Consider the following 21,130-nt stretch of genomic DNA (forward strand, 5'->3'; position numbering starts at 1 on the left):
GCTGCGCAACTGTCGTGTGAATGCTTGAATAAGTACAACAGCACATCTTCGGACAACTATATCCCGTGATATTTGATGTAGACGATGGACAAACATATCCAACGCGTGTTGTGTATTCGTATTGTTCATACTTATACTGGTAACTGGAGGCTCCTCGTGGTTCTGGTTCGGCAAGGTATTTATTTTCCTTTCTTTTTCCTTGTTGATTTCTTTATTATGGACACACACACAGTATCCGTACACTTCTCAGTAGATTGCGCTAGCCAAGCCGCATGTCCAGTCAAATACTCGATGGGACATAGCGGCGAACCAAGTCCGAGATACAACGTACCTTAGCCAAAGAAAACAGAAGCAGTTACGTGGTCCGAGACTTGTCTTCGAGATTGCCACTCTCACAACGGCTTCTTTACAACGTACCTTGGCCATGCCGCCGCCAGAGGTAGTGTCTCAGTTGGCCCTTGGGTCCTCAGGAATTCGCCCAGAGCGGGGGATTTCAGGATCAACAGAAAAGTGGTAGAGTGAGATGATGAGCCAGTGTCTCGAGCTTCGGTCTTCAGAAAAACGCCCCGAACACCCCTCACTGATGAACCCCAGCCACGAGCTGCAGCACATGCCTATGCTTGCATAGAGACCCCGGCCTTGCCTGTGCGGGTCTCAAGACGCAAAGAAAGTTCTCTCTCATCCATGGGGCTAGGAAACTCTTCATTATTATTTCTCCAGCTATTAGTGTGGAGTATTCAGAAGGTGGAAGGCATGTAATTGCGGTGAATAACTACCTTACCTAGGTACTGTTCATGTTCTACGGATTTAGCTTGGGTCCCAAGAGCAAGTCCTCCCAGATTTGCTGGGAAATGGGAAAATCCGGAATCAAAGAGCCCTGAGTCCGAGAACAATCCGTAGGTCCAGGCATCCTGATCGCCATTCTGATCTGCTGGTGAAGATAGACTGGGTGTATAAACGTCGTGATTACCATGCATCATCCATGGGGAACGATTCCACGAATTGGCTTGAATGGAAGATGCCGCCAATGGTGGATACCTAAGGGGAAGGGGCTCACTGGCAACTTTACTATCTACACGTGACCCAACTGATAAGACTACGAGCTAGAATAAATTTCATTTGCTCGACCTGACAGCTCTCCGACTGGTTCTACGGAGAGCATCATCTCATCCTTAAAAGTTTTGCTGAACCGCGTAAAACCTGCATGGAATTTAAGACGGAATATTCGACAGTGGTCCCCGGCTGTGCTTTTGATAATCTGATATACTGATGATTCGAGAATTATCGAAACTGTCCTTGAAAGGCGGCGGCCCGCTTTGGTTACAGGCCTGCCTTCCGACATGCGTCATGTTGCAAGGGATGACCAGGTTGCCAATACAGGGGTTGACAGCAGCTGTTGCGCAGTCCTTGGGGACTCATCCAATGACATAGGTCATCAGGGGAAAGGTGGAAAAAAAAAGACCCAGGAGCAGAACCCAACACCACGCGATCCCTTCAGTTCGAGAAGCACTGTGCCAGGGGGAAAGGCAGAGGCAGAAGTCGGTCAGGCCGGTGTGGAGCGCTCCGGAGCGCTCCGGTCGGTGATTCTACCAGCGGTCATCCATTCCCCCGGTTTTCTTCTGAAAGGGGGAGGCTGGGTTCGGCAGTAGGTAGGTACATATTTCATGATCTCATATAAATCCATACACATATATTGAGCTTGACCATCTTCACCAGAGATCAAAATAGGACAGAGGGTTGAAGATGAGACCGGTATAAAATATTAGTCATTACGGGGGTGATCGTGAACGGAGTACGTTGTAGGTAGAGCCCCGACACCGGTGCCCGTCAAAGCCCCACACCGACGGATGGTACGAAATTATTCGTACGTTTCGACCGAGGTCCTGTGCTTCGGCGTCATTCCTTGCATCCATCTCCCTGTCACATCGCTCCTGCCACCCTAATACCTACCTTCTTGTTTCTTCGAAATTTCCTCGAACCCATTATCGCAGAAGGCCAAGACCAATCGTCCAAAAACCAAAGATTACAGCCCCTTACTTTCCGGCCTCGGCGCTTCGAGGATGAGCCCGGAGCATCCCATAACCGAGAGCCAGCTGGCGGCTCTTCGAAAGTACACGGCATGCGATATATCAGATGCCTTGCTAAAGCTCAGGGTGCCCGGAGCAGGATTCGTTGCCGACCTCCAGCTTTACAGCCAAGCAGGAGGAGGCCCCGATGGTCCCATTACTATAGCTCCGGCTTTCACAGTCCTGTTTGTCCCCAAAGGCACGACGACCTTTGATTCGCACCCATCCAACATCCCCAAAGACACTCATTGGGCAGACCTCACGCGGCCAGGTACCGCCGTCATCATTCAACAACCCGACGGTCAGAAGAATGCGGTCTGTGGCGGGATAATGGCCCTGCGCATGAAGGCTCGTGAGGTCAAGAGCATCATCGTCGCTGGCCGAGCCAGGGACCTTGATGAGCTGCGGAGTACAGGGCTCCCGGTGAGATCCCCACTGGTCCCCTTCCCCCGCCCCTTATCCCTGCCCCGCCCTTTTGCCGCTTCTCTCCACTGACGGAACCCGTCTCTACGTTTACACTAGGTATGGGCTCGGGCACTCTCCACTGTTGGTGCTGGTGCCGCCAGTACTGCGTGGGCGGTCGAGGTGCCCCTTGACATCGACGGCACGTCCGTCACACCGGGCGACCTCGTCTTCAGTGACCCGGCCAATGGCGTGGTCGTAATCCCCAAAGACAAGGTCGACCAGGTCCTCGAGCTGCTCCCCCGATTGACGGCTGCGGATGAGAGGGTCAAGGAGGACGTCCTTACGGGCGTCAGTGTGTATGATGCTTTCAAGGCCCACAGAAGTAATCTCTGATTCATAGAGTAACTATCTATCCCCTTGCCGTCCCACTTCACACCGGCTTGCCACTCGCCGCTTCGGTCGTAATTGGCGGGTCGACATCGAATGGGGAGACGGGAAAACGTTGCTCCATGCGGCACTGGGATCATGGGCGGCTACCACGGGAAGGAAGTACATGGGCCGCCAGAAGACCGACAACCCTCCACGTGCTCCAATTCGATGGTTAGCATGGGTCGAGTTCAGAAGGGATGGGCAGAGGGAGCGAGATCTCCCCTCTGATGACTACTGTAGTGCCCTGATCGGCTTTCGATGATTGGAGAATAACGTGCCTGTTGCTACTCGGAAGAACCTTCGGAATCTCGGAGGCTACGAGGACAACCTTCCTATCCGCAATACTTTATTTAGATGCTTTCTTTTGGTGCACTCTCTGACTCGGCAGTCCATGTACTCTGTCCGGTCGCCGAGGCTGCGTGGGGAACGTCTCCCATGCTTGTCGCGGTACAAGGTCCTATTCCGCTCAAGAAAACACCGTGATCTGAGCACTTACATTAGTCGAGGGTCCATATGCTGCCGCTGTTCCACACGAAGTGCCAGAAAAGGCTAACCGATCAATCCCCGGACGGCTCAATGTGAAGTGCTAGTATAAATATGGCTAACTGTGTGTGATCATATCCACTCGTTCGTGCCCACTCATGAAGCCCCAACATCTTCTGATAGACCTGCTTGTGGGACCGTTCACCCTTGTCCCAACACTTACTGTAAGGACTGGATTTGGAAAGACATTGGCTGCGATCTAAGAGGGTTCCTGCTAGCCTGGAGGTATTGGAGTACGACGTAGTCTGGGCTATCAAACGTTTCCTCCTTGTCTCGTCAGTACGCAGAAAGTTATACAGACCTATCTCCCTTGTCTTTGCTAACCCATCCTAGGCCGGTTATATACCGCAAGTCAAAGCGTTCCGCTAAGCCCTTCGTGCATGGGGGAAGGAGAAGAGTGATGACAGGTAATGAGTTCCATATCCTGTCAGTGAGTCTAGGAATGAATCAACAGCTACGTGCACCAGTATCACATGGCAGCACGCATCAAAGTCATACAGGCCAACATAAAGCGAAAGTCAAGCTGTATCATGTCATCAATTCATTAACGTATCCATACCATGCCGTCATGATGTTCGAGAATCCCAAAACAACTGAGACTTCATAATTACAAGCCAGACAACCAAACACGAGGGTGCCGTAATGCCTTGACATTCTGGGGAAATTAGCGAGCTTCCTTCCCTCAACCAACATAAAAGAAGAAAGAATCAAGTGAGTTGTGAGGAAGGGTGAAGAGCGTGGCGGGGAAAGAGCAATACCCTCCCCCAATATCAAAGTCAAGGTCGTGAGGACGGAACCGAGTCCTTCGTGTGCCGTGCAAAGTAAAACAACTCGCTAATTTGGGTCTCCTTTGGATATTCCATGCGCAGACGGAAAAGATGAAAGGGCCACCCTCTCATACCCGCTCTCACGTTCAACTAGGAAAGCCAAGCATCCCCGCCATTCTTCTGCTGCTGGTGCTGCTCATGGTTGGGAGTCGACAACCCAAAGTCCAACCTCGGCATCTCAATCCTCGGCGCAGCCTCTTGGGCCCCGTTTCCGCCACCGGGCTTCTGACCTCCGCCCGTCTTCTTCCGGGGACTGCGGGAGCTATCCGCCGGTGGACCATAACGAACTTCGCGCACATCCCAGCCATCTTCGGCTGCGGCAGCAACCCATGTGCGGAGAGCCTCGTGCACACAGCCATAGAATTTCTCCTTGCAAAGACGGAGGCTACCGCCAAGGCATCTCTCCCAGCCGGAGATGCGCAAATCGTGGCGAAGAGCATTGCGTTGTTCCGCCGCCGGAGTACAGGCAATGATGGCGTTGACGAGATCGAGGTGCGAGGCGAGGTAGTTGGTCGCGTCCCATTCTACTCCACCAACATAAGGAGCCGCAGGAACCGGAGGTCGAGGCCGAGGGAAGTGTCTTTGCATGTACGCGAACGGTTGCTCGCCAGGGTTGTTAGAGGGAACATTGTCGAGTAGCATGCCGCCCTTGCTGGACATCTCAGCCGGCAGGGCGATGACATTAAGGTGGTGGAGGAAGATCCAGAAAACTTCCTTGGTGACACTGACAACCTCTTTATTCCAGACAGTGTAAGGTCGTTCCTTGCGCATTTCGAGTACGAAGGGCACCGGGCGCTCCTCTTCTTTGGGTTCGGGATTGCGAAGATAAGACAAAACGGTCTTGGAACGAATCACGCGCTCCTGTGGGGTTGCAGTTTCGATGTAGGTAAAGATGAGGGAGGTGATAATGTTTCTGGTTGTGAATTCGCTGGGTCCCTTCTTTTCCGGATCAAAGATCGTGTGAATCAGCCTCGGGAGGAGGTCGCTCTGGATCGAGTCGAGATACTGTAGCGCTAGGGAAGTGGTGCAAAGCGCCTTGAGGCAGAGGAGGTCCTCGTGAAGCAGAGCATCCTCGTGCTCCTCTCTGTAGAATGACGGTGTTAGCTACTCATGTTCTCCTGCTTGTAGATGGGGATCGTCAATCGGAACTTACCTCCATTCCACCTCTAGAATGCGATATAGAAGCCCGACGATTTCTTCCATGCCACCCTGCCGGATGAAATCCTCTGCCCACGAAACTGTCTCGTTTCGCAGGAGCAGACGCAGCTTATGTAGCTTTCCGACCTCAACCATCTCAGGCTTCCGTACTTTCCTTAAATACGACACGAAGTCACCCGGCCCTTGACCGAGCTTTATCTTCGACAGGATGCCGTTGCTCGTCGAAGAGCCAGCTGAAGTAGGTCGCTCACCAACAAAGCTCTCCGTCGATTTGGTCCTGAAATGTCTCCCCAATGTGCCCTCACCTCGGGATTTCTTCGATGGCGATTTTGATTCTTTCTTCGCGCGTCCAAGTGTGAAGCTCCTTCCCCTGGTTCGCTTCGGGTGGCTCTCCTCGTTATCGGTACCTGCAGCAACGGCGGACGAGCTGGCCTCAATGCTAGCCCTGTTGTCGTTACCATTCTGCTCTCCCTTGGCGGCCATTTCAGCCCAGTCCTGACGAATAAATTCCATCTTGATTGTGTCGTTCAAGTTCCGCATCTTGAATCGCTGGTTTTCGGGGATGTTTCTGCGGTCCAACATCGCTTCCAGGTGAGCGTTGATGTCTTTTGGATCAATGGTCCTGTCAGCTGGATTCTTCGGCGAGGAGTGTCCCCGTCTCTGCTCTGTTGATGAGAAGGCCGTAAACAGCTTCGGACGCTGAGCCTTGCTACTGATTCGTTCTGAAAAAGCCGGTTTGTGATCGTTCATGTTGTGCTTCTTTCCTGCAACGTCGGGTTGACTAACGTCCCTCGACCGTACTTCTGGCTCCATCTTGTGACTCTGAAATGACCATGGACGGGCTTTGGTAGCCCTGACTGGCATTTGAATTCCATCATCGGTGCCCCGACTACCATTTGCACTTCCAATGTCAAAGGAACTTCTTCCATTGACTTGCTGTCTTCCCAGATCCCCGCTGGAGAACTGGGCGTATATGGGAGGGGGAGGGCCCCCAAGCCCCCCAAGGTCCATTGTCGTAGTAGACGCGGGAGGTGTTCGGTTCTCCTTGTCCTTCATAGCCCTGGCCTCGTCTTCTTTGGCCTGCTTGTTAAGACTCTTGAAGGACTTGGGCCTTGAGAGCAAGCCGGCAAGATTGGTCGAAGACTTTGTCTTCTTCGGTTTTTCTGGTGAAGGTTCCCGGGATTTGGAGATCTTCGAAGAATCCTTCATGGCCATCCTGGTAAGTGTGGTAAAAGCTGATTTGGTCGGTGAGCGTCCTCGTTCTTCTCTGGAGCCGCCGCGGCTCTCATCTCGAGACTTCCGTGGTGACCGGGATCCAGCAGCATCTTGCTGATTTTGCTGGAGTTCGCCGAGGGCCCCGGCCGCTGACCTTGGGAAGCCCATTGCCGTCGGACTTTCCAACGAATATAGATGTTGGTTTAGGTGTGAAGGGTCGGCCGGGTTTGTGGCGATGGATAACGCAGAGGGCAGATAAGATCCGTCAGACTGGTTTCTTCGATGCATAAGAGACTTGAGCACCGATGATTTGGACCTCTGATGACCGCCTTGAGGGCGTGGCGCGTCATTGAGATCACCAAGTGAAGTTGCCATGGTAGCAAAAGAAAAGCAAAGAGAAGCAAGCGACGCAAAAGAAAAGAGGAATGCAAAGAAGTGAAAATAAAGGGATGTCTGGAATGGGGGCCTTACTCCGAATGCTATTGTCCAGAGGTCTTTGAAGAGTCAGACCATCATGGAGCTCCTTTGATTAGGAGTTCTAGCGGTTCAGAGCGATCGGTAGACCCGGAGGTAGGAATGGGGGATAATACCTTGATTCCAGGCGGTCAAAGACCTTCAATCCAAAGTTGGAATCCCATGTGGGGTAGCAAGCTTTGGTTAGGTACCCTTGGACACGTTACCACAGTAACGCCAGATAAGCCGAGCTCTTATCTTATCGATAAACAAACCTCCCAGGTCTTCGTGGGGTACCTGAATTAATCTCCGTTCCTTTGCTCTGAAGTCTCCCGTCGTCAATTGGCATAATTAGAGGCGTTGAACTGCCACTAATAAGCAGCATCACCATTGAGTCGGTCACCCAGCGTAATCTCACGGGATTTCGCAAATGTGAAGCGTTACAAAAGCCCTCCCATAGCAACAGCCTACCAGCTCAATAATCCCCTTCCTCTATCGAAGCCTCCACGCAATTGTGTTTCCGGCTTGACCACCTTGCCCTGTAAGACGGTGTATCTTACGATATTCTCGCAATCCTCCGGCTTCACCCTAGCGATCCAGATACACTGCGCGGCGCCCACGCCGCCACTCTCCTCTGCAGCTGTGTTCCTGATTACTGGTTTCAAATCGCCACCTTCCTGTGCCCTTTGCCTGCCGTCAAGCCCGAAGGGATCTGGACGCCTGTATACCATCACGTTTGCGCTGTACTTGTGTCCACCCACGTGCGAGATGAAGTAGATCCCCACACCACCAGCCCGTGTGTCGTCCAAGTCACGATACAAGCCCAGCGGACGGAGGTGTCTCTCTAGTTCCTTGCGTAGAAGCGGTGCCGATTGGCCACACCGTGTATCTCTGGTCTTCTGAGAGCAGAGCAAGATGAGGACACTGTGAGGGCACGGACGGCTGGCAATTTCGACAGCCAGAGAAGGAGAGTGATCAGTAGAAGGCGCTGGGCTTTTATCTAGGGTCGCAGATTTAAGCGGGGATGTGGTGGTCGGCGCCTTCTCGACGAACTCGGACATGAGCGTGGGCACGTTCTGCGGGGTGACATTATCGAGGATGGTGAAAGCGGGGAGTAGTAAGACGGTGGTCGGTTGATCGTAACTGCTGTTTCCATGGGGCGTGGGAATATTGGATGCCGAAAGCTTCATTCTCTAAATTATCGTGCAAGGGTGAGTATGGATGGGATGGTAGAGTTGGATGCGAAAAGGAAAGGGGGAACAAAAAAGTAAAGGCTTCAACGAGAGAGCAACGAGACGACAGCAGGAAATATAGAGGGTTAGACACGCACCCCATTTGTCGGGGGTTTCGCTCTCCCGATAGCCTCCATGACACTCCCCTTCTCGTCCTCCACATCTCTCACCCAGTCTGTTTTCCCCGTCGCGACGAGCACATGCGTACTCCAGCCCTTGACCTCCCCATAGAGCGGATCGGTCTCATCGATCTTGAAACCACGCGGATACTGGACGTGGCAGCTTTCGCAGTCGTGCGTACAGGCATCGCCGTCAACGGCGGGATCTGTCTTGGGAAACAAGTCCACCATGGACGCCGGGGACTCTCCCAAGGCCAGCTTCTTTGCCCCGGCGACGAGCGATCGGATTGTCGAGGTCATCTTTGAGATTGTTAGGTTTCGGCGGGTTCGGTTGGGAGGACGAACGGGTGCACGTTGAGTTTGACGAAACAAAGAAAAAACGACCGGAGAGATTCCCCCCTGACCCTAGCGCTTCTGCACGAAATCCTGCCACTTCTACCCCGACTCAAGAGATATAGTTATATGTAAGCTGATTTTTGGAACGTACGTGTGAAACTGAAATCTGCCCCCCACTGTCGATGCCGGTCTTTCCACACCCCGGCAGTGGGTTTCGGGGAGTACCTACCTAAGGTACCCGGTACATAAGATTCATATCAGATCATTTCACTCTACGTCATTGGCTCGGCGATATCGGAATAAAACGAATGTGTCCCACCATGCGACTAATCGATACCCTGCGTCGCGTCATCAGCGTCAGAGTCTCTCCATTATGGTATCTAGCTACGAGTATCTCCTTCGTGAACGACGTTCGAAGTACTTAAAAAGTACAGAGTAAGAGGCAAACGGTCTGCGGCTACGCCAATACGGCTGCAGCAAAGCCACCCACGCCATTTCTAGCCTACCACGTGTCCCTGTCTCTCAGATCTGGCTGCCTTCACGTATACTTCTTCCTGGCTTCGGTGTACTCGGCATCTTCCTCCTCGCTGCTGTCGTCACTGATCTCCAGCTTAGCGTCACCGCTTCTTCTTCGTCGCAATTTCATCGCCTCCCTAATCTTCTTGCTCGCCATCTCGAAGCCACCCGCAGAATCGAGCGTGGTAAAGCCACTGACGGGAAACCCTCCGGAACCAATGGCGCCCCCGCTGCTACTGCTCCGGCTCCTGCTCCTAGATCGGGATGGTGGACGGGTCGAGAAGATGCCGACACCGCCAATGTTGCTGAACGATTCGTTGCGTGGCAGGCCACGACTGGATTGCGTTGTATTTCTTCTGGTGCGTGGTGGTGTTGGCGGTTCGTGCCCGCTGGAGCCATCGCTCTCCCGCCGGCGGCCTGTCGTGGGTGGCGGGGCAGCAGCGCCGTCCTCAGTCCGCGCACCGTCGGGAAGCAAGCGCATCTTCTCAAAATCGGGGTACATCTCTGGCCCCAGGGTATTGATGAGATCGGTGACTTGTGCACTGAGCCTGGCACGCGTCTCTCGCAGCTGGTGAATGCCGTACATCGAGGAAGGGTTTAGACAAAGAACCAGGGGTCGTAGAGACTTGAAGATATCCATCCCGACCTCGCCGAAACGCAGGGCGGCGAAGGTAATGCCCACCATCAATGGCCACATCACGAGATAAGTCGACCACCAGGGTACCCACTCCGGCACATGACCCCATAACCGATCTTGGTAGACTTTCCAGGTCACGATAGCCGAGTAAAAGTGATAGAGGGTGGGTGCCAGGAAAATGGAGACCATAAGCTTCCATGTAGCCATGACGTCTCGCCCTTGGATTTTCACCGACGAGGCAGCCAACGCTTGCTTGGCCTTCCGGATACTGATCACCTTGCCAGCTATGAAGACAGGTGCAAAAAGAACCAAGCCGGGCAAGACGCCGACCAAGAGGGTAAGAAGCTTGGCGACGCGGTATATCAAAGTAAATATGACCTTGGGAATAGACATTCTCGCGTATTGGACCTGGTGGTCGCGGAGGTTGAGATAGCGTAGTTGTTTGTTGTATTCCTTGACGGCCTTGGTAAGACGAACAATTCGCTCGTCATCCTTGTATCGCTCATAAGCCAGCGCAAGCCTACGGTTCAGCTCGACCACAACGGGAAGAGGAAGCTTCCTGCCCGTTGGATTATAGAGGCGTCGTGCGGCCTGGATGAGCATGAGGGTGTCGTAATTCGGAGTGGAAACGGTGACGGCGCTCAGCATCTGGTGAGTCGTGTCGAGGAGTTCACCGATGGCCTCTCGTCGCTGGTTGTTTTTGTACATTTCCACTAACCGAGGAGGGATGTCCAGCGGCGCGCCAAACTCGACAACGGCCCTCGAGCGGAACTTATGGGCGTGGAAGTAGTTCATGCCGACAGGGACAATTTTCAGGCCGATATCAGGATCCTCAGCCAGAGCACCGAGAGCCATGATGGCCACGCCGGCCTTGAGGGACAGTAGTTCAGTACGGTCGTGGCTACCGCCCTCGGGGAAGATGCCGACACATCCTCCGTTGCGTAATCGGTCGAAGACGGCTTCGTACACTTTGGTTTGATCAACCTTGGGCGCCAGTTTGTACTTTGTCCCCTGGAACCCTTCCTTGCAACCGTGAACCTGTTTGTTGATATATTTCCCGTCCTCGTCAATATCGTCGCGTCCCGTCAATTGTTGCAGTGCCACCTTGCCCTTGAATGGTCGCTTGGTCCGAATCTCTTCGGGACTAATAACCTCGGCTATGTCGACGCTGGCGCCTGTCTCTTTCTTGGTCGACGGAAGGAAGATCATACCGCCGACTTCGCCTTCGCCTTCGCCGAATTTGGTACCCACGCCGCGAATCAGGGTCGGGTCGTTGATAGGGTCTGGAAGGTAGACGAAGCCAGAGCCGGGCTTGGCAGAATCCTGCGGCCGTCCCACAGGCACGGAGCCAACTTGGCGAGATCCCCAACCAATAAAACCGTGGACAGATTTCTGAGCGATCAAAAGGCTGACTCTGCGACCGGCGTCGTTGCGCAGCGTCCGCTGGAGGACCAAGGCGTCGACGAACTGCGGAAAGAACACCAGTTAGACACACGATTGTTGGGGTAGTACGGACGAGGAGACCCGAGCAGTTGAGGGATGGAAGAGAATTGGCGAACCTGATTGGCGTGGGGAGCAGCGACGAAAAGAACAGGTCCTGTGCGAGGCACTTTCCAGGTACCGCGAGGATGGACTTCTCGAAAGAAGAGGTCGACTAAGACACCCATGACCCACAGGAATAGGTCATATTTCCACCCTACCATAGGGTACAGCTCCTTGGGTTTGGTCCTGGATTGCTGGCTCTGAGGCGGCACGGTGGCCGCGGTGCCAGTCTGGTCCGGCATGGTGAAGGGAGTAGCGGGGGAAGTGGTCTCAGAACGGACAGTAGAAGCGAGAATCGCCCAACGAGGAAGGAGGAGGGACAAAGGATGGACTCGGACTGTTGCCGTCTTGAAAAGAGGATGGACTCGTCGAGTCTTTGATTCGCGCGCTCGTGAAGTAAATCGTGAGGAGGCTAGATTTTCATGTTCGAAAGCGGGTGGTACGAAGCGAATGGCGTACAAGAAGGCCTTTCGCGTCGCTAGGCGGATGTCTCGAGCTGTCGATTAAAACGGGGGGCCTGAATTGATTACTTGGTTGAAAATAGGATAGAATACCCTGTTTGGGAGCTTTTGAGTAACGAGAAACGGGAGCGGCAGTAATACAATGTAAATACTTGAAGGAGAATCGGGGTATTAAATAGAAGACAAAAGCGACGAGAGTGGGAGGGAGGAAAGAGTGTGACGGCGCTTGGTGATGTAAGTACGAATAAATGACGAGATTTAACATAAGTATTAACTCCAAATCCGGACTGGCCGGAGCTCCGTCGGGGCTCGAGCACTGGCCCTCGTTGGGGGTTCTGATACAACTGGAGCCAGCCAGTGACGGTAGCCCACCAATATCTGACAGAATGGCAACCTGAGGAATCAGAGGGGTTCCTATCGGGAACGCCTATTGGCCAGCTCCGACGAGGAACCCAAGCCCAGGGACCAGGACAGAATCCTAAAGAGCACTGCTGGAAATGTCTCAAAAAATCAACTCGTCAAAAAAAAAAATTAAGAAGAAAACAGAAAAGAAGAATGGGGAAAGGCCCCCATCATCTAGTATCAATCGCATGCCAGAAGTGGTTTCTGTTGGCGCATTGTTCAGTAAAATGATATAACATAATGGAGGGGGCATGTCTCTGTAAGCCGTATTCATTCCACTTAGTGGAGGTTGGTCGGGTCGGTTGCGTTGGGTCGAGTTCGTGAGCACAGGCAAGAGCTGAACTTTGAGCCCCAAGTCACCCAAAAGTTCCCATGCATGTAATTACGGAGTACCTAGATAACCCACATATTCGCTAGCTTCTAGCCTCCGTTCCTCTGTCAATTTTCATATTGTACTTCATATTATAGCGCGTGTTGCGTTGAAACTTAACAAGTTGACTCAACACCGCTATCGACCTAACTGTGTTTACGCATGTTTAGTTTTTACGGAGTGCTGTAGACTTATCCACGATGCTGTAACGGCGGTATGCCCATGAGCCAACGGTGTGCTCTTGCATCGGACACCAGTTCAAATTCCTTACTAAGCACGACGGAAGATTTGGTCTTGGGGTCCGTATCCGTACTGTGAAATATAACTGTGCGACCCCGGAATGCCCCTCGTTTCTTGGCACACCCCGTGAGTCAGGTTCGGGTCTGAATTTACCCCTCCATATCATATCTATTGTGGTTTCTTGGGAGAAGAAAAATTCCACCGACGAAACCCAACGTAGATACATCTGCCGTGGGGACATAGCTTTCGCATTGGTCGCGTGGAATCTTTCTCACCCAAATTCAGAAAAGTCCAAAAGGAACAATCCCTTACCAACAGCCATTGGCAAACACGTCAATTCAATATGGCCGACTCAACTGCCGCCGCTCCACCAACGGAGCAGGTGGCCAACCTGCACCTCGACGATGTTACCGGAGAGATGGTTTCCAAGAGCGAGCTGAAGAAGAGACAGAAGCTCCGTCAGAAGGAAGCCCAGAAGATCGAGAAGGCCGCCGCCGCACCCCCCAAGCCTGCCGGTGCCAAAAAGACCAATGCCGAAGCGGACGAGAAGGCACTGGATCCCAGACAATATTTCGAAAATCGATCGCGTGCTATCAACAAGTTCGTTTGTCTATTGCCATTCCGTTTCCCCGTTCTTCGTATTTCAGTGACGCTGACGACCGTAGGCTGCGGGAGACGAAGCAGCCCAACCCGTACCCTCACAAGTTTCACGGTAAGCCGCATAGACCCCCTTTTCTTTCTTGTTTTTTCCCTCTCCTGAGTTTGGGGCTGTACCGCTAACATCATGCCATAGTCGACTATGACGTCCGAAACTTCGTCAACGATTTCAGCCACCTCAAGTCGGGCGAGCATAACAAGGACAAAGTGATTCAAGTCGGCGCCCGGATATACAACAAGCGTGCCTCGGGCTCGAAGCTCTTCTTCTACGATGTGCGCACCGAGGGCACCAAGGTCCAGGTCATGTGTCAGGCACAGGAGGCCCAGGGCAGCGTTCCGTTCGATGAGCAGCACGTTCACCTGCGCCGAGGCACGTCCTTTACCCCTGACCTCCGCAATCCTAAAGGGAAAAGACATGTTAACAGTTCTTAGGCGACATCATCGGTATTGTTGGCTACCCCGGAAGGTTGGTGGAAAACCCCCAAACCCCCAAACAAAAAATAAGTCACGCGTGGACTTACACTTTGCGCTAACTGGCTTCTCCCTCTCTTTGCAGAACAGCTCCTAAGTCCAAGATCGAAAAGGGCGAGGAGGGCGAGCTGTCTATCTTCGCCACTGAGATTGTTCTCCTGACTCCTTGCCTGCACACCCTCCCCGACGAATACTATGGTTTCAAGGATCACGAGGAACGTCACCGCAAGGTTAGTCTGCGCTGCCCCTTTTCTTCAATGCACAGCTAATGGTTCGGACTATTTAAGCGGTATCTGGATCTCATCATGAACGACCGTAGCCGCAACGTTCTCATTACCAGGTCCAAGATTGTCAGCTACATTCGACGCTTCTTCGACGAACGGGTACGCTGCCCTTGCCAACAAACCTCCCCACATCCTATTTGTTCTGTTCACTCGCAATTAACTGTCTTTCTCTCCAGGACTTTATCGAGGTCGAGACCCCCATGATGGGTGCGATCGCTGGAGGTGCAACTGCCAAGGTGAGGTACCTCATGGTGGATACATATTGTCTAGCGGTACTGATCAAAGAGAACAGCCGTTCGTGACACACCACAATGACCTCGACATGACTATGTACATGCGTATGTTGCATTAAGACGCTCGTGCAAGAGCGCTTTTCCGAGTCTGACTTTTCTCTCTAGGAATCGCCCCAGAGCTCTATCTCAAGGAGGTCAGTAACTTCTTCAGAGCCCCCTTGGTTGTCCGAGCCGAAACTAACTTCTTTCACAGCTCGTCGTCGGAGGTCTTCACCGAGTATACGAGCTTGGTCGCCAGTTCAGAAGTCCGTCCATCCATAGCTCTTGGTTCGCCTACAGAGACTGACTTCCGCGTAACAGACGAGGGCATTGACCTAACTCACAACCCCGAATTCACCACATGCGAGTTCTACCAGGCTTTCGCTGATGTCTATGTGAGCAGTGGTTCTCAAGCTCCATTCCCCTGATCCCGAGACTGACGCAGCCCCAAGGACGTAATGAAACTCACCGAGGAGTTGGTGAGCGGCATCGTCAAGCATGTCACTGGCGGATACAAGACGAAGTTCACCACCCAGTCAGGCGAAGTGTATGAAGTCAACTGGGAGGGCCCCTGGAAGCGCTACGACATGATCCCGACGTTGGAAGAGGCCACCGGCGAGAAGTTCCCTCCTGCCGACGAGCTCCACAGTACGTTCATGAAGCCCTTACACGATATGTATATCATTCAACTAACATGTCCGTAGCGGCCGAGGCGAACGAGTTCTTGCAGCGCGTTCTCAAGAAGATGAACTTGGAATGCTCCCCACCCCTTACCAACGCTCGCATGATTGACAAGCTGGTTGGAGAGTACATCGAAGAGCAATGCGTCAACCCGAGCTTCGTATGCTGCATCGCCACCTAAGATCTCAGTGCCTCTTCCGAAACTAATGCTGTGGTAGATCTTTGGTCACCCCCAAGTCATGTCGCCTCTGGCCAAGTGAGTCTATGAACCAACTCGATTCATATAGACGTTGCTAATATGCGTCCAAAGATATCACCGAGAGATTCCTGGCCTTTGTGAGAGATTCGAGGCCTTCGTGTGCAAGAAGTACGCACCCCATATTCTGCTGATCCCAATGGTCGAGTCACATACTAATGCTATCTGCTATGGCAGGGAGATCGTAAACGCATACACCGAGTTGAATGGTCAGTTAGAGATGATACAGAGGATCTTGAGGCGCATTTCTAACACGAAGTAGATCCTTTCGATCAGCGACTGAGATTCGAGGAGCAAGCTCGGCAGAAGGACCAGGGTGACGACGAGGCACAGTTGATTGACGAGAACTTCTGCATGTCTCTTGAAGTAAGCGCTACCTCTACCCATAGAAATTTAAGAAAACCATGCTAACCATTACATAGTACGGTCTTCCTCCCACCGGAGGCTGGGTAAGACTCACTTCCAAGGCTTGAGAGACTTGGGCTGCGAACTAACGGTGCTTAGGGTATGGGTATTGATCGTCTAGTAATGTTCTTGACGGACAACTACAGGTAAAGCAAAGCCGAGGAGAGGAGAATCGCTGCGATTCACCTACTAACAACACTTTCTGCAGCATCCGCGAAGTCCTCGCTTTCCCATTCATGAAGGAAGACAAGTCCGCTCAGAAGGAGAAGCTTGCTGCCGAGGAGGTTGGCATTCAGCCCGTCCCCGAGGAGGGCATCGGTATGTGTCGAGGGAGGCTGTCATCTCCAACAAACTGTCCTGCGGATCACTGACCAAAAGTCAGCTCACAAGTAGGACGAGTCGAGTAGCGGCCCTGACACTATAGGCTCCTGTCTTGTATGTGGGTTAAGAATTCCATGGTCAGAGTCAGCTTGGACAGAGGAGTGTCATGATCAGACTGTAGCCGGGGGTCGTCTAAAGAATTAAAATAGACAAAGAACGGTAGAGAGAGGAAAAATACAGCGCCAATGCGGCTAGCTTGATAGATCCTACATACACATGGTTCTACAGTATTGTTGTTACAGTTACACGTATTGATGACAAAAGGTGACAGCGCAAGTCTATCTATCAATGCTTTGGTGTTGTCGGTGGCTTGATTCGTTTCTCCAGCATGGCCAACGTCGACTTGGGCACACGCAGTTTATGGCCCAGCACCAGGACACCGGTCAACAAGGCCAAGCTGCCAGCCTGATGAGTGGCCGCCAAATGAATGGGAACCATGTAGATGAGCGTGCTAATGCCTAAAGCTGCTTGCAGAAGAACGAGATGCACGACGCCAGTCATGCCCTTCTTCGCCGCCTTGGGCAGAGCTGAAGCCGGCCGGCCCTTACGAGAATAGGCGAAAAGGGCAAGAATGGTAGTCGAAGTGGTCATGGCTAGGATCCGGTGGTCAAGCTGAACGGTGCTGGGGTTCTCCAGCATATTGCGCCACCACAGATCCGAGCCGTCTTCCTTTCGGGAGTAGAACTTGTCCCACAGCTCGGAGCGAGGAGGGGTCAGCCCTAGGCCCATTTTGGGGAACTCGTTGTAGATGAGACCGGCGTCCAGGCCGGCAACGAGGGCGCCGGACATGGCGGTGGTAAACACGAGAGCGGCGAGAGCATAGACGGAGCGGCGGAAGGGCGCAATGGCCGGGTTCTTAAGCGCCGCAATGGTCTTCATGGCCGCAGTCGGATCCGCAAGCAGTTTCCGAGTGCGCAGCACAGTAAGGGCCGAGAGGAGCATCGAGGAGTAGCAGAGGAAGGCGGTGGCGAAATGGGCGGTAAGACGGTACTGGCTGACGCGGGGGTGGGCGCCCGGGGCAAACAGGTCGTCCTTGAGGCCGGACTTGACCATCCACCATCCGATGAAACCTTGGAACCCGATGAGGGCGGAGATGCCGAACAGATTGAAGGCCATAGGTTTGGAGACGCGGCGACGAGCGACGAAGTAGGCCGCGGGTAGAACGAAGGAGAGTCCGACGAAGCGACCCCAGGCGCGGTGTAGCCATTCCATCCAGTAGATCTTCTTGAACTCTTCAAGGGTCATGTGTGGGTTGAGAAGGACGAACTCGGGCGATGCGCGGTACTTTGCGAACTCGGACTCCCAGTCGTCGGCGGTGGTGGGGGGGATCGAACCGGTGACAGGCCTCCATTCAGTGATGCTCAGCCTTGAGAAGACAGACAGGACTATGTTAGCACCTCCGATTGCTCACAGTAAGAAAGGGACTTCAAAGATGTGGGGGGGGGGGCTATGAGGCAGCAGCGTACCCAGATTCGGTCAACCTCGTCAAGCCACCCCACACGACGATGCCGAAGACACTGACTGCACTTCCCAGTAGCCAGTAGGCCACAGCCTTGGATGTCGTCTTTTCCGGAAACGCCTTCTTCGCCGCATTAGCAGCAGCTTGGGCAGCGCCTCCAGTGCCAGTACCATGCGCTGCTGCAGCATTGCCACCGAGGCCGGCCGCGGTGGGCGACTGCGTTCTCGCCTCGGCGTAGGTTCGACATCGAACCAAGTTGATGATGCGGGACGGGGAGCGCAATTGAGGCTGCTGGCGTGCACATTGTCGGATAATTGGGGCCTGACTGGATATTCGGAAGGCCATTCGGCGCAAACCCGGGGCGAAGAACGCCATTCTCACCTAGGGAGGGCGAGCAAACTTGTCAGAGCGAGGTGGTGGTGGTCGAACTTGAAGTTGGGAAAGTGGGACGACATGTTTGGAGAAGACGTTTGACGCGGGAAACATTTTAGGAGAAATGTATGGATACAAGGTCCGAATGGACTCGGTACATGAGAGATAGGTACACACCCCCCAGTGACGATAAGATCTGGAAGTGGCCCCTGTACGAAGTAAAAACTGAATCTCACCGCTTTCGATCCCCACACGGCAGAATCGAGAAAATGTCCAAATTCTTTTGAGCAAGGTAACGGGGACCGAATACAGTTGCAACCAGGCATCTCGACCGAAAAATAAAGCTCCATTCCGTCAGCAAAATGGGCGGACGTCAAGCTCATGGTCGGCCTCTACTTGGTGGAAAACCAGCAGCGAAACCTTCTAAAAAATCAAAGCTCAAAGTTCAAGCTCGAGCTCTCGACGCCTTTGGCATCGCTTCAGAACAATACCCCACGAAGGAGAAGCTCACACCGCGATACCGCGACATAGTCGGTGATGTCGGGAAGAAACGCCGTACAGAACATGAGGAGGACGCAGACGAAGATGGCGAGGAGGAGGATGGAAAGTCCCGGCGGAAGAGGATGAAACCCTCCGCGGCCACGGCTGGCGATGACGAGATGGCGGACGAATTTGGAAGAAGTGATAGCGAGGAGTGGCGGTTCGGCGTTGGGGAAGACGATGACTCCGAGATCGACAGCGACGAAGCCTTTGGCGAAAGCGACAAGGAGACCTTCCAAGGGTACGCGTTCGGTGGCAGCAGCAAGAAGAAGGACAAGAAGGCGAAGAAGCAAGACGACGGCTCGGACTCAGGGGAGGACTTCGACGACCCCGATGATTTCGACCCTGGGAATGACGGCGAATCTCTCGGAGAGGAGGCGATTGATCTCGCACAGGCTCTAGATGAGGCGGAAACCGAGTCCGATGAAGGGGAAGACTCCGCTACATCGGGGTCGGAAGGGGACGATGAGTCTGACCCTACTCCCTCAGATGACGACGATGTAGACGACGAAGCCGATCCGTCCAAGCTAGATGCACTTCAAAATTTTCTCTCGGAATACGGCGGGCAAGACGAGGAGGAGGATGGTGCTCAAGGCCGCACAAAGCTGCGACAGAAGATCACATTCAAGGATCTCGGCCTGACCGCTGTCAAAGATCCGCAGATGAAGAAGTCGGTGAAGCTGATGGCGAAGGAAGAGAAAGAAACACGGCCAGGGGCGACCAAGAAGCTGGCTATACCATTAAGCAAGCGGCAGCAGGACCAACTAACACGGAGTGCGGCTTATGACAAGACGAAAGAGACCCTCGAGCGTTGGACGGAAACGGTGAAACACAACCGACGAGCAGACCACATCGTCTTCCCTCTACCGGAAAACGCACATGACGAGGGACTGAACCATGACGAGATTCAGCCCATCACGGCCAAGAACCCCGCCAATGAGCTGGAAGAGACGATCATGTCCATCATGACGCAGAGTGGTTTGGCTTTGAACAAGGAAGAGGAGGGCCGGGCTCGAGCGCAGAAAGAGGCAGACGACGAAGGACTCTCAAAGGAAGCGCTCAAAGAGCTCCTCAATCAGAAACGCAGGCAAAGAGAGCTCAACTCGCGCGAGGCCAAACGTCAGAAGCGCATCAAGAAGATCAAGAGCAAAGCCTACCACCGGGTCCAGCGCAAGCAACGCGAGCGAGACGATGTCCGTCTTCGGGAGGCAATGCTGGAGAATGGCGAGATCGATTCGGAGGCTGAGCGCGAAGCCCAGGATCGTGCCCGGGCTCTGGAGCGCGTTGGAGCCCGCCACCGCGACAGCCGCTGGGCCAAGGCCGGGGCTAGTAACAAACGCGCCGTCTGGGACGATGACTACCGGGCCGGATTGCACGACATGGCTCGGCGGGAGGAAGAGCTGCGTAAGCGGAAGGAGGGCCGGGCCGGCAACTCTTCAGACGACGACTCGGAGTCTGCCGACGATTCGGACGAGAACAACGATGGCGGCAAACCTAGACTGCTCGCGCAGCTAGAAAAAGCTGACAAGTATGAGGATGACGGACCTGAGTCGAGGCTTATGCAGATGAAGTTTATGCAGAATGCGGAGGCAGCGCAGAAGCAGGCCAATGACGATATGATCGCCCAGATCCGGCGCGACCTCGCCTCTGACGCTGAGGACGCCTCCGACGATGAAGTCGAGGAGGTGGGCCGCAGGACATACGGCGGCGAGAAATCGGCCATCTCAGCTCCCGCTATTTTCGCAGCGCAGGCGAAGAAGAACAACAAGAACAACATGGAGAACGGGGGTCTTCCCGGGACCTCAGGGTGGGAAGGCCCCGACGGTGCAGCCAACCTCAACAGCGGCTTCTCTATCACCGCTGAGTCGACCGCTCCGAAAGGTGACGCCTGGTCTTCAGCAGCCCCGAGTAAAAAGTCCAAAAGGAACGCGGTCGGCCCCATCGTGGAGACCATCAACACCACCAACATCATCGGCGGCTCTTCCTCCTCCTCCAAGTCAAAACCTAAGGCCAAGCCGAAGTCCGAAGCCAAGGTTACCAATGGAGCTTCTACCAACGGCGCGGCCCTCGACCTGGGAGACGGCGCCGACTCCGACGCCGACTCGGACGTCCACCTCCCTCTTGCCATCCGCGACATCGAGCAGCTCGACCGCGCGTTCGCGGGGGACAACGTCGTCGTTGACTTTGAGCGCGAAAAGGCCTTCGTGGCCGACGAGCAGGACGACAAGGTCATCGACGAGACGCTGCCCGGATGGGGCAGCTGGGTGGGCGAAGGCGTGTCGGCGCGTGAGCGCGCCCGGCATAAGGGTCGCTTCCTGCGTACTGTGGAGGGTACGAAGAAGAAGGACCGGAAGGACAACAAGCTGGAGAAGGTCATCATCAACGAGAAGAGGATTAAGAA

General features: G+C 53.8%; 7 protein-coding genes across 7 annotated transcripts in view; 3 read left to right on the top strand and 4 right to left on the bottom strand.

Annotated features, from left to right (window-relative positions):
• Positions 1-2,060: 2,060 nt before the first annotated feature.
• Positions 2,061-2,864, top strand: SODALDRAFT_281819 (DlpA domain-containing protein; the record flags this gene model as incomplete). Its single annotated transcript, XM_028608307.1, has 2 exons — positions 2,061-2,489; positions 2,589-2,864. The coding sequence occupies 2 exons, from the start codon at positions 2,061-2,063 to the stop codon at positions 2,862-2,864; spliced, it is 705 nt and encodes a 234-aa protein (XP_028464405.1).
• Positions 2,865-3,966: 1,102 nt separating this feature from the next.
• Positions 3,967-7,220, bottom strand: SODALDRAFT_380904 (hypothetical protein). The gene is made up of 2 exons (XM_028615138.1): positions 5,424-7,220; positions 3,967-5,354 (listed from the first exon to the last, which is right to left on the bottom strand). The coding sequence occupies exons 1-2, from the start codon at positions 7,016-7,018 to the stop codon at positions 4,361-4,363; spliced, it is 2,589 nt and encodes an 862-aa protein (XP_028464406.1). The 5' UTR covers positions 7,019-7,220; the 3' UTR covers positions 3,967-4,360.
• Positions 7,221-7,370: 150 nt separating this feature from the next.
• SODALDRAFT_335702 (hypothetical protein) lies at positions 7,371-8,922 on the bottom strand. The gene is made up of 2 exons (XM_028612524.1): positions 8,427-8,922; positions 7,371-8,289 (listed from the first exon to the last, which is right to left on the bottom strand). The coding sequence occupies exons 1-2, from the start codon at positions 8,745-8,747 to the stop codon at positions 7,564-7,566; spliced, it is 1,047 nt and encodes a 348-aa protein (XP_028464407.1). The 5' UTR covers positions 8,748-8,922; the 3' UTR covers positions 7,371-7,563.
• A 145-nt stretch (positions 8,923-9,067) lies between these two features.
• SODALDRAFT_380906 (acyltransferase) lies at positions 9,068-12,158 on the bottom strand. The gene is made up of 2 exons (XM_028615139.1): positions 11,496-12,158; positions 9,068-11,403 (listed from the first exon to the last, which is right to left on the bottom strand). Exons 1-2 carry the CDS (start codon positions 11,718-11,720, stop codon positions 9,322-9,324), a joined length of 2,307 nt encoding a protein of 768 aa, XP_028464408.1. The 5' UTR covers positions 11,721-12,158; the 3' UTR covers positions 9,068-9,321.
• A 957-nt stretch (positions 12,159-13,115) lies between these two features.
• Positions 13,116-16,538, top strand: SODALDRAFT_335704 (lysyl-tRNA synthetase). Its single transcript, XM_028612525.1, has 21 exons — positions 13,116-13,551; positions 13,617-13,663; positions 13,745-13,978; positions 14,041-14,074; positions 14,165-14,309; positions 14,367-14,462; positions 14,540-14,599; positions 14,656-14,701; positions 14,762-14,790; positions 14,850-14,901; positions 14,957-15,030; positions 15,088-15,283; positions 15,340-15,476; positions 15,535-15,572; positions 15,627-15,683; positions 15,750-15,781; positions 15,835-15,938; positions 15,995-16,021; positions 16,077-16,123; positions 16,186-16,295; positions 16,360-16,538. The coding sequence occupies exons 1-21, from the start codon at positions 13,295-13,297 to the stop codon at positions 16,368-16,370; spliced, it is 1,833 nt and encodes a 610-aa protein (XP_028464409.1). The 5' UTR covers positions 13,116-13,294; the 3' UTR covers positions 16,371-16,538.
• SODALDRAFT_345912 (cytochrome c oxidase assembly protein COX15) lies at positions 16,496-18,265 on the bottom strand. Its single transcript, XM_028613229.1, has 2 exons — positions 17,825-18,265; positions 16,496-17,724 (listed from the first exon to the last, which is right to left on the bottom strand). The coding sequence occupies exons 1-2, from the start codon at positions 18,190-18,192 to the stop codon at positions 16,644-16,646; spliced, it is 1,449 nt and encodes a 482-aa protein (XP_028464410.1). The 5' UTR covers positions 18,193-18,265; the 3' UTR covers positions 16,496-16,643.
• Positions 18,266-18,485: 220 nt separating this feature from the next.
• The window catches only part of SODALDRAFT_223438 (Utp14-domain-containing protein), a 3,300-nt gene continuing 655 nt past the window's right edge, over positions 18,486-21,130 (top strand). The window contains exon 1 of the mRNA XM_028607355.1: positions 18,486-21,130. This exon is cut by the window's right edge and continues 1 nt beyond it. Coding sequence (XP_028464411.1) covers positions 18,552-21,130 — 2,579 coding nt within the window. The 5' untranslated portion in view covers positions 18,486-18,551.

The sequence above is a fragment of the Sodiomyces alkalinus genome (genome assembly GCF_003711515.1).
Source record: "Sodiomyces alkalinus F11 unplaced genomic scaffold SODALscaffold_9, whole genome shotgun sequence".
In the NCBI taxonomy this organism is placed as follows: domain Eukaryota; kingdom Fungi; phylum Ascomycota; class Sordariomycetes; order Glomerellales; family Plectosphaerellaceae; genus Sodiomyces; species Sodiomyces alkalinus.

Bases quoted from the DNA above. Each gene is read 5' to 3' on its own strand.
- SODALDRAFT_380904 (XM_028615138.1), bottom strand. From the start codon at position 7,018: ATGGCAACTTCACTTGGTGATCTCAATGACGCGCCACGCCCTCAAGGC. The intron at 5,355-5,423 runs GTAAGTTCCGAT...GTCATTCTACAG, and splicing joins ATTCTAGAGGTGGAATGGAG to AGAGGAGCACGAGGATGCTC.
- SODALDRAFT_335704 (XM_028612525.1), top strand. From the start codon at position 13,295: ATGGCCGACTCAACTGCCGCCGCTCCACCAACGGAGCAGGTGGCCAAC. The intron at 14,702-14,761 runs GTATGTTGCATT...TTTTCTCTCTAG, and splicing joins CGACATGACTATGTACATGC to GAATCGCCCCAGAGCTCTAT. The intron at 14,902-14,956 runs GTCCGTCCATCC...TCCGCGTAACAG, and splicing joins GCTTGGTCGCCAGTTCAGAA to ACGAGGGCATTGACCTAACT.
- SODALDRAFT_335702 (XM_028612524.1), bottom strand. From the start codon at position 8,747: ATGACCTCGACAATCCGATCGCTCGTCGCCGGGGCAAAGAAGCTGGCC. The intron at 8,290-8,426 runs GTGCGTGTCTAA...ACGATAATTTAG, and splicing joins CGAAACCCCCGACAAATGGG to AGAATGAAGCTTTCGGCATC.
- SODALDRAFT_345912 (XM_028613229.1), bottom strand. From the start codon at position 18,192: ATGGCGTTCTTCGCCCCGGGTTTGCGCCGAATGGCCTTCCGAATATCC. The intron at 17,725-17,824 runs GTACGCTGCTGC...TGTCTTCTCAAG, and splicing joins ACGAGGTTGACCGAATCTGG to GCTGAGCATCACTGAATGGA.
- SODALDRAFT_380906 (XM_028615139.1), bottom strand. From the start codon at position 11,720: ATGCCGGACCAGACTGGCACCGCGGCCACCGTGCCGCCTCAGAGCCAG. The intron at 11,404-11,495 runs GTTCGCCAATTC...TTCTTTCCGCAG, and splicing joins CTGCTCCCCACGCCAATCAG to TTCGTCGACGCCTTGGTCCT.